The sequence below is a fragment of the Agelaius tricolor genome, unplaced genomic scaffold, assembly GCF_023055355.1.
Source record: "Agelaius tricolor isolate 1412-34295 unplaced genomic scaffold, bAgeTri1.0.p SCAF_16, whole genome shotgun sequence".
Lineage (NCBI taxonomy): Eukaryota > Metazoa > Chordata > Aves > Passeriformes > Icteridae > Agelaius > Agelaius tricolor.
The window spans coordinates 16,390,206-16,408,508 of record NW_027269276.1 but is presented as its reverse complement, the minus strand read 5'-3'; the positions used below and the strand labels follow the sequence as shown (position 1 = coordinate 16,408,508).

Below are 18,303 nucleotides of genomic sequence, written 5' to 3'. Positions count from 1 at the left end.
TTGTGTGCATTTTCAGTCCCTTCGATGGCCTCTGCTGCCCCCTGCCAAGCTGCAGCTGGTGACAGCCATGGAAGCAGCAGCCTACTGAAAGATTTCATTTCTCTTATCACTCCTAATTACTCTCACCATAATTACCACACATGATAGAGAATCTGTAGTTGAAAAAGGAATTCTTTTTAAAGGAGAGGAAAGCAGCAGAATGATTGCTTTTAGTTGTCCTGCAAGGAAGAAACTGACTTTTTTTTTAGAATGCAAATGCTTGCTTCAGCATATAAAGGTCACTGTGGATTTAATTTGAAATAGCGTAGGAGTGCTTCTGATTTCAAAGTACAAAAGTAGCACAGTGTTGGAATTGTTTTGGTTGTTTTCTTAAGATCCATTTCCTCTGGTTGGAAGGTGGCTGTTTCCTCTGTGGTGCAGCTGCAGGCAGTGTCAGGGCCTGTGACAGGAACTGCTCGTCCTGCTGTGCCTGAGCCAGTTGCAAACCCAGCTGGGGTTCACAGACCAGGGAGTCAGTGGCTCTTCTGTTCCAGACTGTCACAAATCATCCTGGGGTCAGGGCTGGGTTCAAACCACTTCTATTGGCTGTTGGAGACCAAAAGAACTGGGACATGTACACATGGCTTGTATATACTGTGTGCAGGTTCCACAGCTGCATTTCCACAATCCCCAGGTGTGTGATTGCTGAGGGGAACTGCTGCAGGCAGCACTGCTGGCACACAGGTGGGGGTTTGGGATGAAGGACAGGGCTGGAGTTGTTACTGTCTCTAGAGTTGTTACTGTCTCTGGAGTTGTTACTCTCTCTGTGGTTCTGCTGAGTTTCCTGTAGTTCCCATTCTCAGGTTGAGTGTAACCCTTCTCTGGCTTAGAGGAAGTGCCAGCATCAGTGTCAGGGCAAAGGAGAGTGACAGGTGTGACACAGGCAGTGGTGTCATCACGTCAGGATGTAGCCCCAGGCAGGTGGGCACTGCAGAGCTTCCTCAGTGCCCCCCTGTTCCTGGCAGGAAATGCCTGGAACACCCTAAAGCTGCCTGCCTTCTGATGGGATTCTAGAGCAAGTGCAGCTTATGCAATTTCAGAATCACATGGGTAAATTTTAAAACCCACACACAAGCACTAACCTTTTGTTTAAATTGGTTGTTCAAAGCTTTTATGTGATGGAGAAATATATTTTTCAAGAAAGCATTTCGTTTAGATTCCCATTAGTGTAACTTTACTCCTTCTGCTTGTTAAATACATGAAAACAGGAAACAGGGAGCTAACCAGAGTTTAAAATTCTTGTACGTGCTCTCTCTCTGGTTCTAGGAGAACTATTTCTTAATGTAATTTTTCTGCTTACAATATATGGCCTTGCAAAGTGTTGAAGCAACAAAACTTGAGAGAGATCAAGGAACATACAAAGGCATTTTACTCTGTATATGTAAGATAAAGTCTGAAAGTTTGGGCAGATCTCAGTCTGGCAGAGTTTCTATCTCTTAGGTCATACAGAGAAAGCTTTTGGCAGTGGCTTTTTGGCAAAAAGCTTTGTCTGGAAACATATTTAGTCAGCATATGAAATGTGATAGCCCTGGTAGCACGGCTGTGTCTGCAGGCACTAATAGAGTTAGGCTTCAGCCCCATCTGCTGTTGGATCAGGATGGCTCTGTTGCTTTGCCAGCACAGGCCAGCCCTTGCCAAAACACAGAGCAGGACGTGAGGAGACTGACAAACCCCTCCTGGTGTCAGCTCTCCTCATGATCCTGTGTTGGCCACGCTGATGAAAGGCAGTGGTGCCTGAGAGTTCCAGCACAGCCTCCCTGGTGCTGCTCCCAGCCCAGCTCTGTGGGGGCTGCAGCTGGACCTGCAGGGGGGTGGCCCTGCCCTCTGGGTGTACCTGGGGGAGCAGCAGGGATATCTGCACCACAAGGCCTGTAAGGATAGAGCATTATTGATTCCCAGTGCCTGTGCTTACAGAAGTAGCAGTGGACACAGAGATCCTTTCCCCTCAGTGAAATGTCTCTGATAATTTGAGTTATGCAACAGTGACGAAGAGAACAGACTTGCGGATTTGGCTCAGGAGGCTTAAAATCTTCGGGCATTAATTCATGAAACTCTCAAATCCTGGATACTCTGATGACTATAAAGCACAGCAGATTCGTGTTTGATTTTTACTTAAGGCTGATTGTTTCAGGAAATAAAAAGATTCACTTTGAAAGAGATTTTCAGTTCTTCTTCAGTTGTTATTTCTGGAGGGGTTAGGTAGAAAAGCTACATGTGAAACAAATCAGGGACTCAAAATCCTTAGCTTTGTTTTGAGGATATCAGAATGGTTTATTGCCATTGTGGTAAGCAAAAGGAGAAAAAACACTGACTTTCTAGAAAGATTTCCACTGTATTGTTATCTGACTTTTGCAGGACATCAAAACAGCCTATCTGTTCAGCCAAAATACCTCTCCAGTTATCACTTGACTCTGATGAAAAAAGTGCTAAAATGGCAGAGTTTGGGGTTGCTTGAACACATTTACTCACTTAAGCTGAGCTTGTTCACATTCAAAGCTAGAACAAATTATCTCAATTGCATTTAGGAGAGTAAACAGATTCTCACTCTTCTCTCTCATGTCTGAGTAGTTATGGTGAAAGCATAATGTGTAGTAATCTTTGGGTTTATATCCTCTTCCTGCATTTGTTTTATTGGACAAAATTAAAGGTCAATGGTCCTGAACTAGTCAAGAGAATTACTCTAAATTCTCAGTCATTGCCATTTTTCCCTCCCTCTGCTTTAGGTAACATAGGACTTAACTGGCAAAGTTTAAATTCTTTATGTATGAGAAGAATGATAGTTGCAATTTGGTTTTGCATTTCAGTTATATAGTTTTGTAAATGAAGACGTCAGCAAAAGGCTACTTGCCCCTTCTACATTATCCCTAGTGTGAAAAATGTAATGATCAAGCAGATTTTCCCCCATTCTCATCCTCTCTGTGTTTGGTGTTCTTGCAGCATGATCACTGCTCCGGGAAGTGTCGGTGCCGGGTGAGCGGAGCAGAGCCCATGGAGGAGACTCCTGCCATGCACTGAGCAGCAGGGCTTCAGGCACAGGGCTCTGGGAAAATGTCTGCTTGCAACACTTTCACTGAGCACGTCTGGAAACCCGGTGAATGTAAGAACTGCTTCAAGCCCAAGAGCTTGCACCAGTTACCCCCGGTGTCAGAGAAGAAGCCGCTCTCCCATGCCAACCTGAAAGCCAATGCGAGCCAGAGCAGCGGCCAGCGCCCGGGGAGGGGCAGCGGCAGCTTCCGCCCGCCTGTGGCCAAGAAGCCGACGATAGCGGTGAAACCCACCATGATGGTGGCAGAGGGGCTCTGCGGGGAGCTGGCCACGCTGGAGCAGTGCGAGAACAAAGCCCTGCCCGGGGGGTGGAACCGCAACAAGGCGGTGCTGAGCAAGAAACCACTGAACAATAACAATGAGGAGGAGATCGAAGGTTACAGCCATGTTCCCAGGCCGTATGGCAGCAGCGAGGGCGTGGGGAAGGTACCCAATAACAATAATAATGGGCTGACAGAAGTTCTGAAGGAGATTGCGGGTTTGGATACCACACCTCAGCTCACTGGAAATGAAACAAACGCGAGAGAAACCTTCTTGGGAAGGATAAATAATTGTTACAAAAAATCCTTAGAAAGGAAGATCCCTCCAAGCTGCATGGTGGGTGGAATGAAGGACTCACAGAGTAAGCACGTTATTCTGAGTGGAAGCACTGAAGTCATAAGTAATGAAGGTGGACGTTTCTGTTATCCAGAGTTGTCTAGTGGAGATGAGAGTGAGGATGACACGTTTTTTGGCAGCATGCAGGAAGAGCACGAGAGCTGGGATGAAAGTGATGAAGAGTTGTTAGCAATGGAAATCCGCATGAGGGGCCAGCCTCGCTTTGCTAATTTCAGAGCTAACACCCTGTCTCCTGTTCCGTTCTGTGTTGACAAAAAATGGAATACTGTGCCCCTTCGGAACAAGTCTCTGCAGCGGATCTGTGCCGTGGATTATGACGACAGTTATGATGAAATTTTAAATGGTTACGGGGAAGAGACTGTGATTCTTTATGGGCAAGAGAGCATGCAGAGCATGGTATCTTCTGATTCTACATCTCCTGATTCTTCTTTGACAGAAGAGTCTCGTTCTGGGACAACCAGCAGTTCTTCCCAGAAGCTCTGTAATGGAGGGTTATCTCCTAGCACTCCTCAGGACCTCAAAGTGATTGAACCAGAATATGAAAGTCTTTGTGACAATCAACAAGTGAAGGACGTGCCAAAAGCACCCAGAAATGCTCTGAAAAGTCAGGAAACTCACAAGGCAGTCCTTGCACTTCGCCTGGAGGAGAAAGATGGCAAAATTGCTGTGCAGACTGATACGCAGGAGAATAAAAGTTCTTCAGATGTTGCTGGTCAAGCGGTGACTATTAATTTGGTGCCTGTGGAAGAGCAAGCTAAACCTTACAGAGTGGTGAACATGGAACAGCCAGTGTGCAAGCCATACACAGTAGTGGATGTATCAGCTGCCATGACCAGTGAATGTAAAGAGAACCAGACTGAAACCTCAGAAACCAAAAAGGCATCATCTAACCCAAGCTCACCAGTAACCCCAGGCACACCTATTGCATCCTCTGCAGCATCACCTGTACGTGTACACGCCAATCTGAAAAAATCCAGCGCGATCAGATACCAGGAAGTGTGGACTTCCAGCACTAGTCCAAGACAGAAGATACCTAAGGTGGAACTGATTGGAAACAGCTCAGGACCTTCCGTTCCTCCCAGGAAGACAAGCCACAAGTCAGCTCCTACTTCACCTACAGCTACAAACATTTCTTCAAAAACCATCCCAGTGAAGTCTCCCAATTTGTCTGAGATAAAATTCAACAGTTACAACAATGCTGGCATGCCACCTTTCCCTATTATCATTCATGATGAGCCCACTTACGCTAGGAGTTCCAAAAATGCTATTAAAGTTCCCATTGTAATCAATCCAAATGCCTATGATAACTTGGCAATCTATAAAAGTTTTCTAGGGACAACTGGGGAGCTGTCTGTCAAAGATAAAACTACAAGTGTGATAAGCCATACCTATGAAGAAATAGAAACTGAAAGTAAAGGCACCGAAGCCATAGGCAGCAAATCCACTGAGTTGCCCCAAGCAAAGGGGGCAGCCAATAGCTCTGAGTGCAGGCTGGGCTCTGTGGCTCAGAAGGTCCAAGAGTTCAACAGCTGCCTCAGTAAAAGCCAGATATCCCCACAGAGAAGTCACAGTGCTGACCACAGCTCCCCCCCCAGAGTTCAAAAGGCAATGCAAGAGCCTGCAGCAAAGGCAGATGTGACCCCAGACGGTTCTGTCGGCAGCGGGGGTGGCAGAGAGAACGCGAGCACGGTGCTCTCACAGATTGTGGCTTCTATCCAGCCTCCACAGTCTCCTCCAGAAACACCTCAGTCTGCTCCCAAGTCCTGTAGTGTAGAGGAACTGTATTCCTTACCCCCTGAGGGAGATGCTAGTAAAAACACCCTGGTACGACCCAAATCTCTGTTTACATCGCAGCCTGAAGTGGAGTCCTCCAAGATGGAAAGCACTGCCATTAAAATGCAGAAGGATCCTCTGTCACAGCCAGCTGCCACTCCCTCTCCAAAGGCAGCACGAGCCACCCCGGGCGCCACCAGTCCCCAGGCAGAGCAGGCCCCGCCATTCCCCCCTCCACGCTCCACCTCCTCTCCCTACCATGCCAGTAACTTGCTGCAGAGGCATTTCAGCAACTGGGCCAAGCCCAACAGCCCCACCAGGTCCACAGAAGCCGAGTCCATCCTGCACTCGGAGGGGCGGCGCCCCGATGCCAAACCCAAGCGCTGGATATCATTCAAGAGTTTCTTTCGCCGCAGGAAAGCTGACGATGAGGAGGAGAGGGAGAAGGACAGGGAGAAGGGGAAGCTGGTGGGTCTGGATGGAACTGTGATCCACATGCTCCCCCCGCCCCCAGTGCAGCGGCACCACTGGTTCAGCGAGGCCAAGTCGGAGTCGAGCGAGAAGCCCTCGATCGTGTTCATGTACAGGTGTGACCCTGCACAGACCGAGCCCCGGGCTGAGCTCCCAGCCCAGCCTGGGCTGGACTCTGCCATCGCAGAGGCACTGGCCAAGGACAAGGGGGAAACACAGGAAAAGCCTCCAGAGAGCTCGGAACAAAACGCAGCCAGCCATTCCTCACCACCTCAGGCTCCCAAGAAAATCCCCAGGTACTACTCAGCTGTTTTAGTCACTTACTCTGTTGAGAGCTGTCCTGTATATGCTGCTGAAAAGGGAGACACTAAGGAGTTTTATTACATTAACGCCACTTTTTCAAAGTATATTTATTTTAGGTAACTTAAAGAGTATTTTAAAATCTTTCTGCTATGTTAGATAGCAGAAAAGATGTAAAGCATTTACTAGAAGCAGTACCTGATATTTAGAGTTTGTCTTGCAGGCTCACTCATGTGTCACAATAGTCATGTTCCATTGGATCAGATCCATTCTCTTGAATTTCTGCTTTAAGTGCTTCTGTGTTATGGGAAACTTGAGAATTTCTCAGCAGAAATAGAAGGCAACTATTGAGAAGTACAATAGAAATGAAAAGATCTGTGACTCATGGAAGGTGTTGTGCTAACCTTACCTCACATGCCCAAGAATTCAACAGATGCTAATTAACCACACTGCAGCATCACTGCAGCACTCTCAAAATAAACCTTGTAAAAAGGTAGTAACAGAATTAGGGTACTTACAAAATAGTGTTATGTCTGTCTTGCAAGGCCTTAGCAGTGACTGTACTTTGTCCCCTGGCACAGTATTAGATCCAGCAAGAGCTGGTCACATCAGTTGCAGTCAGTCATGTGGGCAGAGTAGAATTCCCTGAGTGCTGGACCACAGCTGTGGATGTGTTAGAATTTGTCTTCCAGTGTTATTACACAAACCAATTCCAAAGTAGCCTCAAACTTGAATTATTTATTTCATTATAACAACAACCTAATGGGAGGAAATCAAAAATTTTGTGAAGTGTGAGCCCCAGAAAATGTATCATGACAGTGATTTTGGTTTTCTTTCTCCATATTCTGTACAAGAAAACTGCAATGTTTTTTAGCTAAAAACAGTTTTAACTTAATAGAAATCTCTGTGTGAGCATAGTTACAGCTTACCATAGACTGACTGCCACTTGTCCTAAAGCAAAATCACTTGTTTTCTTCCTCCATACAAGACAAGTGCCAGAATAGTGCAGTCTCTAGATTTGCCCTAAATGAATTGGTGAGAAGTAGCTGCCTTTAGAGGGCAAGTTAAAGGATTGCAGGAGTTTGTTCCTTTACAGAAATCTGGTTTCCCTCTCCTGTCTCTGGGGCAAGCTAGGGAAAGTGAGGTTGATTTTGGTTCCAGTGCCATCAGGAGCTTGCCTTGCTCCCAGCTCTCAGTGCCCTGCTCCTGTGCTTTGGTGAACCAGGGCAGAGATCCAGGAGAGAAGGAGCTTGGCAGTCACTGCTCAGGCACAGCAGCTGGCTGATGGGCAGGAGGCAGCAGCTGCCTCTGTGGCTGGTGAGAGGAGCAGCCTGCCAGGGATCCTTGCACTGCCCTGGAGATGGTGCTGTTGGGATGTGTCCTGTTCTCCTTCTGCCCTTCCTTTTGGAGGCAGTGGCTCACTGATCTCTCATTCACTCATTCCAAAAAGCATGTTGACTCTTCAGTTTTCTTCAAGTCACAAGGATGTTGGTCAAAATCATATCTCAGAATTTTCCCCAGTGAAAACTGGAATTTCCCAAATGTTAGAACTGGAATTTCTTCTTTCTGACAATATCGTTCCCTGGTTTCTACAAATTTCAAAGAAAGTACACTGAGGTGCTGAGTTGTGGGAGCACTGGGCAGTGGGTAGCTTTATGCTTCAGTTCTTATATTATTGATGCCTTGAGTTATTTAGGGTTTTTTAATACTTTTTAATGTTGTTAATGAGACCAAGTGAAGCCTTATAATGCCACATAATGAAAGGTTTTATTGTTGTTTAAGGGGTTTGGCTTTCGTTTTCAATATCCTGGTGGGTGAGAATCAGGATTTCTAAATGCCATTTTTGCTCAAACAGGAGGCATAACCCATGAGAAGCTTTGCTTGTTTTGTGTTAACCCTCCAGGTATTAGTACAAGGTTAGCTGTAATTCAGGCTAAAATATGTGCATGAAAAAGATGTTTAGAATGTTCAGTTAAGCCTGCAGAGGCTTAGAGGAGAATGGATGACCTGAAGATAGCCATCAGTGAACAGGACACTTCCCTAACTCAGAACGCCAAGAACAGCAAGCTCTCTGAAAAAACAAACTGATGCCCTGGAAAATAAGATAAGCTTTTAAAATGTCAGATTACTGGGGGGGTCTCAAAAGCAAATTTAATGAAGATCCAGTATTTCCTTACTTTGCAATGGATTACAGAGCTGCTAAAGATTGATAACACAACTACAAAACAGCTGAAGGTATTTCAAGTTATCACTAGAAAGGTCAGTTTTCCCTTTGAACAGCACTTGCAAAACTCTATCAGTTTTTCAGAAACCTGAAAATGATCTCCCATACAGAGGAACTTGGTTTTGATTTGTCAGTGTGGTTGTTCTGTTTGATGGCAGGATGCAAATATGCTAGTTCAAAAGGAGCTGGCAAATAATGATATATTAAATTTACTGGAATTTGTAGATAGATAATTTTTGCTAAAAATCAGCAGTCATGTCATTTTTATCATTAGTTAAAATGTGAGAACACCTTTAGTTCATGAGCCAGCAGTTGTTCTCAGGTGCAAAACCTAAAACTGACCAAAAGATACCATGGTATTTCTGGCCTGAGTCACTGTAATTGATGAAGGTGGGACAGCACAGCTGCAATCCACTCATCACAGGCTGAATAGAAAGATCCTTCAAAGGCTTTGTTATCTTATGGATCAGAGTGCTCCTATTGGAGTTTCACAAGGTAAAGGCTTCTCTGCTTCATTGAGACATCACTGCTCATACCCAGCAGCAACTTGTTAGATTGAGACATTTCCTCAAAGCAAAGTGCAGCCCAGTGCTGCTGCTGCCTTGGCTGTCTTCATAAAGCACATCAGAGCTGAACTAATCTGAGCTGGGCACAGCCATCTCCATTTCAGTTACAGGCTAAACTCAGGAGTTCCCTTTCACAGCTGCAAGTCAGCCATAACTTTCCTTTATGGGATCTTTGGGCCAGCCTTGGATGAAGTGAAGATAAAACTCTGTTTTTCCTGAAATACTTCCTTCAGGTAGTGAGGTCTCTATATTGATTTTGTTCTGGTTCAGATAAGGAAGCATTTCTTCATAGCTAAATTTGTGATCACCAATCTAGGATTGTGTTAATTATTGCAAAGGGATTTGATCTCATAACTGATAGATCTGAGCTCTGTATAGAGGAATATGAGTGTTGTGACAGATCACTCACTGGAAACAATGGGAATCACTGTTCTACAACAATGTAGCCATACATTAAGATCAGGATTTCATCCAGAGACAGGCAGGAATAACCACCACTGCCACATTCCACTTTCACATTGTGTCTGATCCAGTCCTGCAGATTCCACAGCTGCTTCAGAAACTGCTTGGGAAGATAAGAAAATCTGTGAAATCACAGTAGGGCTCTGTTTAAAACAAAGTCCTTCCCTGTTTGGAGGGCTTCTGGTATAACTCTTAGGGTGAGGGTCTCACATGAACCCAGAACCATTTAGGTACAGCCCAAGTAAATTGATGAGCATTTTCAAGGATGTTATAGATGAAAAGAAATTCCTTGCTTGAGCAAGTCTACTGAAATGGGAGAAATTCTCCCTGAAAATTTAAGGTGGATCATCTCTTCCTTCTTGTCAAATCCATGTTAGGGCTTTTCTTATCTTGGTGTCAGCAAGCTTTATCTACCTTACTCAGCAGTGCTTAGCAGTGCTTTTGAAAGTATTAACTTGCTTTCTTCTACCATTTCATCAATGAAAAACTTACGAGGTTTTCCTTTAGAACATTTTCCAATTCTAACAGAATTGGAAATTCTGCATGTGCATTAAGCAATAAGTTTGGTAACATCGTAAGTTTGGTTTTATGTGAGAACTTGTAAACACCAAGAACTGTTAAAGATCCAAGTAGAAGGGACTTTACCATTGATTATTTTATAAATTTAGATTAGGAAATGGTAAATCATGTATTATTGTTCTTAACTCCTCTAATACAGTCTGTAAAATGGAAAGACTGAGAACCTAAAATGGATAAAAAAAATATCTTCTTTATAATGCACAGTTAATCTGTGAAAGTCATTACCATTAAGTTTCAGTGACACTAAAGAGCTTAGCAGAATGTCTTTACTGGATTATCAAGTGTACTCCCTTTATCCGTGCAAACATCGCATTATACGAGATCTAAAAAAAAAAATTCTCAAGCTTCAGGACTAAGCCAGCTTCTCAATAATCAGAATTAGGAATGAACTTCATGGCTTAGTAGTTCCAGGTTGTCATTTGAGAAGTTTGTTTCACTTTCCTCTTCAGTGACAGTTGGTGGTGGCGAGGAGGGACTGAGCTGCAGGAGCCACTGGAATGCTGGAATGTTTTCTGTATGCACAGTGCCCTGTGACTGAGACCTGGGCACTGCCTGTCTCTGCCCAGGGCTCTGCAGGAGTGGAGTGGGCAGTGTTCTGAGGAGAAGTTCCTGGGCAAGGTGGCCTCTGACCTCCCTCCAGCCATTCACCTCTGCATTTTTCCTCAAGCATTATTCAGTCAGTTTAGGCTTTATGTTTGCTTTATTAGCTTAAAAGTGCAGGGCCTGAGGGCATCTCAAAGCGTTCTCTTTGAAACTAATATAGCTACAAATTACACAGTTGGGTTTGTGTGTGTGCAAAGCAAAGTCCTCTTCCTTGTCATCTCCAGCTGTGCAGCTGCCATTGATGGCTGCTGTGGTGATGTCCACTCGGGGAGGAGATCAGAGTCTGTGCTGGCCTCAAGGCCACATCTGCTTTTCTCTGTCTCTGTCACTTATTCCTGCCACTGGGATTTATGTGCTGTCTTGCACAGAACTGTGTTCCCTCACCTTTACCTCTGGATCTGACCCTATTTCAGGATACACTCTCACAATCACTTCTTATGAGCCTTCCACTTTATCTCCCTCGTATTCGTTGCTGTTTATTAATCTCCCTAATTGAGCAGGCGTGCTCTGAATAGAGGAGAACACAGGTCACACAAGAGCTGTGATTCCAGTGTCCTCACCAAAATTAGCACCCTACACAGGCAGCTTGCTGCATCCTGCTGTTCCTAAAAGACTGAGGCGAGTTAGACCACATCATCTTCTGGCTATCCTCCAAAAACCATGCAGGAGGAGAGCCTGAAGGAAAGAGAGGCATTTGTCCCTGCAGAAAAATAACACTTTTAAGACAGTTTTGAGCCTGTGCACACGTGAATGACAAGTATATGAATTCAGTGGGGTGTTGTCTGATGGACAGTCATTTTTATGGCAAATTTTTTTGCTTCACATAATCTCAGCTACTTAGGAAAACAGACACATTCTCTGCATGCAGAGGGCTGCTTCCTCCACTAACTGAGTAGTTGTTTAGCTTCAGCCACTTGTGCCTGAGGAGCAGAGTTCTCTAAGATAATTAATTTCTATGAAGTTTGTTTTTGAAATAAAAAAGGGAAGAGAAAAAAACTTGGACAGAGGAGGCTGCGCCCACTGTGCTAGATGCTAAATATGTGCTCTTATGCAAGGCATCAAAGAATCCATCCTGGCAAAATATCTATAAATATCCCAAATAAGGAGATAGCTGTAAGTATGACTTGTTACCAGTAAGCAGATAGAAAGTTACACAAAATCAGGTTTTAATGGTTCTAATCTGAGAGAACTGCCTGTTTGTCAGCTGCTCCTCTTTCCTCGAAAAACCAGCCATTTTAACTGTTTAGTTCATGAAGCAGCTGGGGATGTGGTTCTTGGAGCTCCCTGAGTGAGGATGGTTCCCTTTTTACTCCTCCTGTGTCCTGCCAGCACCACTGAAGGGCTGACATTTGCACTGTGTACACAAGCTTGATCTCTCTGTTCTCAGCGTTAAGATACTGGGAAGCATTTCCCCATGGATTTCATGACCTGACCTCTAATTGCTATGGTTTAAAATGTATTCTTTTGAGGCCCTGAGTACAGATTTGAGATACTCTCTAACTCTTAACAATAGGTTAGTGTCACTTCCTGAAGCTCCCGATGAGAGCTGAGCTGTGCTTTTCCCGCAGCAGTGGGATGAGTGAGGCCATAGCCCATTCCAGAGCAGTGATGCAGCCGTGCCCTGGCCCTGCAGGGAGGCAGGGCAGGAGTTAAGGAGGCAGGGCTGCTGTGCTGGCTGCTGGCAGGGCCCAGCCCCCGAAGGTAAACACTAAGGTGCAGTAGGTGTATCACTCTGTGCAGAGTTCAGCCCTCTTGCTCACAGCTTGCACAACTTGTAGCACACCAGAACACTGTGGAATCAATGGCTCGCCAGAGTTTCAAGACATGATTAAAAGACTCAAGAAGGCCCTGAAAGAATTTCCTTTAATGGGGAATTGTGTGAGTGAGTACAGTGGGTGAGTTGGTATTTTTTTTTCTTTCTTCCTTTCTAGCTGTTGGTTTACTTTGGCAAAATGCTTCTGAGCTTAGGTTTAGTGTATGTGCATGCATGTGTCTGGTTTGGAGAATGAGTATGTTCTTACCTCACCAAGTGATACTAAAAAGTTACTTTGAGATGTGATAATTCCTGGTTTGTGGCAATGACAGAACTGTGAAGCTATTAGAACCTATTTCTTCTTAAAGAAAACATTCCTGTTGAGGAATGCAGGTATGTATATTATTTACAGCAAGTACAAGCCTTCGGTTCAATTATCCTGAGAGCCTTGTTACTGCTTTAATTTTATGTCTGCTTTACTCTGAAATTACTGAGGTTAACTCTTTAATGTGGATATATTTATGGCACATGGAATGTTCTTCACACCATTCCTATGCATGGTACTAAAATGGAACAAAAACTGGTACGCTGATTAAAGATTTCATCTTTTTGAACTGATGCCATTTTTTCTCTTTTACTAACAAGTTCTAATGAGTTTGGTTTGTGTCAGCCTGCAGTTAAAATTCATGAGTCTGAGCAGAAACAGCATGTGCTCACTGCACTGTCCTGGGTCTTGTCATGCACAGCATTGGCATGTTGGAACCTTTTACTGGGAATTGCTACGAGATTGTGTCCCAGGATTTTCAGGGGGTTGGCTTTGCCATAGACAAATACCTATAATTTATTATGTTAACTCTTTGTGAAAGTTCAAAATCCTTATCACAAAAAATAAGTATCTCTACAGATACATGATGTGCTGATTGTTTTTTGATGGAAGTGTGTTACTCCTGTCCCTAATGGAAGTCACAAGTAGTTCAAATTCTTTCTGTTGTATTTGATCAGGCTGTAGTAATGAGAGCTAGAAAACAGCACATATGCTCTTGAGATTTGGCCTGTAATGAGTATTTGTTCCTGCAAGTGAGAGAACATAAAGGCATGGAAATTTTTTTGCTCTGACATGTTTTTGTGCCATATTATTGATAATTGCTGTTATATTTTCAGTATGATTGTGGGGTTTTATTAAGTCTCGGCTTTTTTTCATGCATATAATGCATCATTTTTAAATTATACTGCAATAAATATATCCATGGAAACCAAGTAAATGCACAATTTTCAGAGTTCTGTGCTGTAAGTCATCACAGTGTGATTAAAACTTCATAGCTAAGAGCAGGCACAGAGGAATGTCTTCAGTGCCTTCTGCAGTTGGCCTAATGCAGATATATTTTAATGGTGGAGAATTTTATATGGGAGAGAGATTATTGGCCTAAATGAGGTCTGCTTCCCAGAGTGTCAGTTCCCAAAATCCTACCAGGATATGAAAATGTATCATTGAAGTTTTATGCATTTATTGGGACTTAATCCTACTTCCTATACCCTGTTATATTTGTTTGAGGCACAATTGCTTGCACTGGCAAAAAGCACCCTAAACTCTGCTGCTGTCCTGAGTCCCATTCACTTTACCCAGAATCATGCCTGCATATTTATGAGCGTGGATGTTGATGTAGTCAAGCTGTAAAACATTTTATTGTAGCTTTTATATCAAAGGCATGAACTCTTATATGCTATATATTATTATAATCATGATAATAGTAACTACCATGTTACTATTTCAATCACGAGTTGTTCCTTCTCACTAAGGGAAATAAAAACTGTAGATGATTGTTCTTAGAAAAGGAGGGTGCAAGCACTTCCTTCTTTCCCAGCTGACCCCGTCCCCAGGTGTGCCCAGGCTGGCTGTGCAGGTGACCTTGTTGTGTCTGTTTCAGTCAGGTGCCCGAGGAGCCGGCCCTGGAGGAGCTGTCCCCGCGTGTCCCCAGGGCGGTGTTTGTGAAGCAGGACAATGGGGGCAGCGCCTCCGTCATCCCGGCCTCAGCCTCCCGCGGGGCCCCGGGCCAGGAGGAGAAGGAAGAAGCTCCAAATTCTCCTGATCTGAGTACCTGCAGTGCTACCTACAGCAACTTAGGTGAGTGGACAGGAACTGGATCTGATTTTGGAGACCTTTTCAGTGTGTGTAGAGTCTTTTCTTCTAAACAGCTCCATACATCTTCATAAGGGTGGCTTTTAACTGCTTAATATTGATTTACAGAAAATAAAGATATATAGTCTCATTCATAGCCAAGAAAGTGAAGATTCAACAAACTCAAAGGTTTGTTTTCCTGTAATTTAAAACAGTCTTTTAATTGCCCTTAGTGATGAATATCTCAGATGATTTTTAAAATCAACATTGTTTTATCTCTTTGGAGGAATTTTTGTCAAAGAGGTTTAAAATTCAGAGCAAGTTACCTAGTTTCTTTAGAAGGAATAAATAAAATTCAGTATTTTTCTAAACTTCATCAAAAGATAGGGCTTTTTATTTTAGAGCATCAATAACTGCTAGAATATTTGTACCCATTTCTTGTTGGCTGAAACTGTTCTTTCCTGGTCAGAGAGTTCAGTTTTGGTCCTTCCCAATGAGATACAACTGTCCTAAAGGTGCTACTCAAAGATTACTGAATTCCTGACTCCTTAAGAGATCCATGGATGCAGGGCTTCTCTGGAAGATAAGGGAGCAAGATAAAGCAGCATCTCCCAGTGCACAGTATCAATATCATCAGCCTGATTTTCTAAAGCATTTTGATTTGCAGTTCTGTGAATTCAGGGATACCTAGAGCCAGGTTTTCTAGAACAACAAAATATCTAATTTATTTACATTCCAGGATATCCCAATACAAGTTTTTTGAACATCCCAATCCTGTACACAGCAACTCATTAAGCATTTGGCCAAGAGTAAAGTGATTGTGTTGAGATGGCTCATGAGTACAGAGAGTTTGGCATGTCCACACAGGTTTCAGGGATCAAGGACTGAACTTTAAACCCTCAGGTGCACACATTCCTTAGACATTCAGTGAAAGTGTTGCATTTTTTTGCTTAAATGTGAATTAGTGGTAAGCTTATTAGTGCATTCTGCTATTAGAACATTAATTAGGTATTGTTTATAAAGCATAAGGAGGAAAAATATCCTGTCCAAGTGTGATGCTTACATCTACCAAGAAATTCCTCCTCTAAGAAGGAGAACTAAAATCTGTATCTTTATGCTGAATTACTCATAGATCTAATGAATTATTTTCAATTTAGTGAGGTATGTATCTGTATCTATATTTGCTGTATTTAGAAGACAGGGATGTTGCAGACAGAATCCTGGCAGTTGAGGCCTGGCTGCATCAGAACTGCCTGTACCATGTTTATCCTGTGCAGCAAAATACCATCAACACTGGAACAGCTTGCTCAGAGGAGTTTTGGAATCTCTGTCTGTGGAGATATTCACAAGTTCCAGCCCAAGTGGAGAGGATCTGGACAGCCTGCTCCAGCTGACCCTGCCTGCCTGTCCCAAGAGATCCCTTCCATCAGTCCTGGCCTGTATTAGTGCTGTTCCTAAGTTTGAATGTTTCTTTTTAAAACCATAAAAAATTCAGCCCCTTAGCAATTTATTCAAAACCTTCTCCTCACTGTGGGTTCACTTGGAGCTGTGCTGTCTCCAAAGTTCCCTTTGGTGTGAAAGGGTTAAGTTATCTCTGGGGCTTGCCTGGCTCTGGCTGGGAGAGCTGCCTGCTGCTAGGAGAAATGCTTCCCTAAATGGCACTGAGCTCCCTGGCTGCCCTTCAAAGGCTTCCTGCTTTATTCAGGCAACCTCACTTTCTAGTTCAGATGGCAACAGAGAGATTTCTAGGTAGGGACAGAGAATAATCCCTACTTGTTTTCACATCTTGCATCACCTGGGCAGCAAAACCTTATCTTTTATAGAATTAACAAATACTGGTATGTGAAACTGGAAGAAAGGATAAAATGAGAAGTTACATCACATTTGACTCTTGCCTCAGCTGCAGTTAGAGCTGCCTGCTACAGTTTGGAGTTTGTAAAATGCATCACGTGCACATCTCAGTTTGCAGTATAATGCACAAGGTTCACCTTTTAAACTGATCTGATACATATTCTGTGGTTTTTATTAAAAAGCAGATAATATGTCTCTACTTTGATAAAAGGCTAATCTTCAATTCTGACATGTCATGATGCCTTAACACTCATGGAGTGTCATGAACAGAAATAATTGCAAGCCTTGGTGAATTTTCACCTGCAGTCAGGTAATAGTTTATGTCAGGTACTGCCCTCAAACATATTTGGTTTGGCCTCCCAAGAGACAAACCTTACAAAGCAGAGGATTGTCCTCCAGGAGTCAGGTACAACATAAAAGAGTTGGGGCTTTTATGATGATAGGATAAGGTGTGTTCCTGGCTTGTGGAAATGAGAGGAAACTTGAGTAGGGGGAGAGAGGTTCTTGACTGCCATGGTCACAGTCAGGCTCTGGTGCCCACAGTTTAAGAAGAATGTTTTAAAAATTGCACAGGCTCTAAAGAAAAGCTTTGCAAGTGCCTGGTATTGTGGCAAGCACTTCATAGGGACTAATTCAGAATCTGAATCCATTCAGCTTATCAAAGTAAGAGTCTGGCTTGATCATGGTGGGGCTGCTCATGTGGTGAGCAGAACTGCAGTAGGGGGACCTGTGGTATCAACAATTTAACAAAATCCAGAGGCTGCCACTCGAATCAAGATAAAGAAACAAATGTTCAGATGTGTAAGGGAGGGCCTGGATGCTTCTTTTGTAAGGGATTCTTTTATTGTTACAGAAGTTAATTCAGGTAAGCCCTGTAACTGATGATAAGGAAGACAAAGCCTTTCCTTTACAAATCTTTAAATTGTTCTTTCTTTGTCTGAATTTGTTGGAGAAATTGACTTGATTGAATTTGCATGGCTGTAAGTAGATTAAGGTATTCTCAGTATACTCAGGATAGTTTTTCTGCCATTGAAAAAAAGAATAGGTTATTTCTGCCACTGAAAAAAAATAGCTTATTTCATTATCAGCTGTTTTTTTCTTTACACCTAAAGAAATTGGGAAAAAAGGAGGCTGAGTTTCTAGGCTTTGTGACTGCTGACACTGGAAAAAAATCCCAATCACAGTGTCTGCCATGGGGCATTGCCTCAGTCAGTCAGTTGGACCAGGGCAGAAAACAGTGCTTTAGCCAGGCTGTAAATAAAGTAATGAGATCATTGTTGATGAAAACAGTTCAGTGACAGACAGTGATTATAGCATCAGTCTGGTGCATTTTGTGTAGTACATAATTAGCACAGGTAATGTCTAAGGTGGTGCAATGGAGGGTGGGCAGCAAGACCTGACAAGTCACCAAGCAAACAAAGTGAGACTTCTCTTACTGCATCTCCCAGGAGACCTGTGCCAGTCTCAGGTTACTGCTGAGACACTGCACATGCACCACCAGTGGTACTTAACAAATGTTACCTTCCCTTTCTCTACCATCTCTAATCATTCTGGTAAGATTTTCACTATTCAATGAACACTACATGTGTAAACAGTGGAGGATTTAGTGCAAATCTGTCCAGGGCAGTTTCATAGCATGGTGGTGTACATGCACAGCATTTATTGGAGCTGGGGCTGTGAAGCATGCTGGTAGCTTTTGCTGTGGTTGGAAGGTACTTGATGCATTTGTGGGTTTGTTTCATGGTTTGGTTATTTTTATCAGCCAGCATAAGTGTTTATTAAGGAGTGATGTCAGATTTGATAGTTTCAGCAGCTAGCATTAATAGGCTGCAATGCAAAGTCTGATGATAAATTAGTTACCCAGAAAAATTAAACTTAAATGCCTTTCTCAGATGTCTTTCAG

General features: G+C 43.4%; 1 protein-coding gene across 6 annotated transcripts in view; it reads left to right on the top strand.

Annotated features, from left to right (window-relative positions):
- The window catches only part of PEAK1 (pseudopodium enriched atypical kinase 1), a 111,697-nt gene that overhangs the window by 71,299 nt on the left and 22,095 nt on the right, over nucleotides 1-18,303 (top strand). For 5 of the 6 annotated variants that reach the window (XM_071441791.1, XM_071441792.1, XM_071441789.1 and 2 more), the window contains 3 exons: nucleotides 2,977-6,242; nucleotides 12,459-12,575; nucleotides 14,359-14,555. In XM_071441791.1, coding sequence (XP_071297892.1) covers nucleotides 3,088-6,242; nucleotides 12,459-12,575; nucleotides 14,359-14,555 — 3,469 coding nt within the window. In that variant the 5' untranslated portion in view covers nucleotides 2,977-3,087. The remainder of the gene's footprint in view (nucleotides 1-2,976; nucleotides 6,243-12,458; nucleotides 12,576-14,358; nucleotides 14,556-18,303) is intronic. The other variant, XM_071441793.1, reaches the window with a different exon arrangement.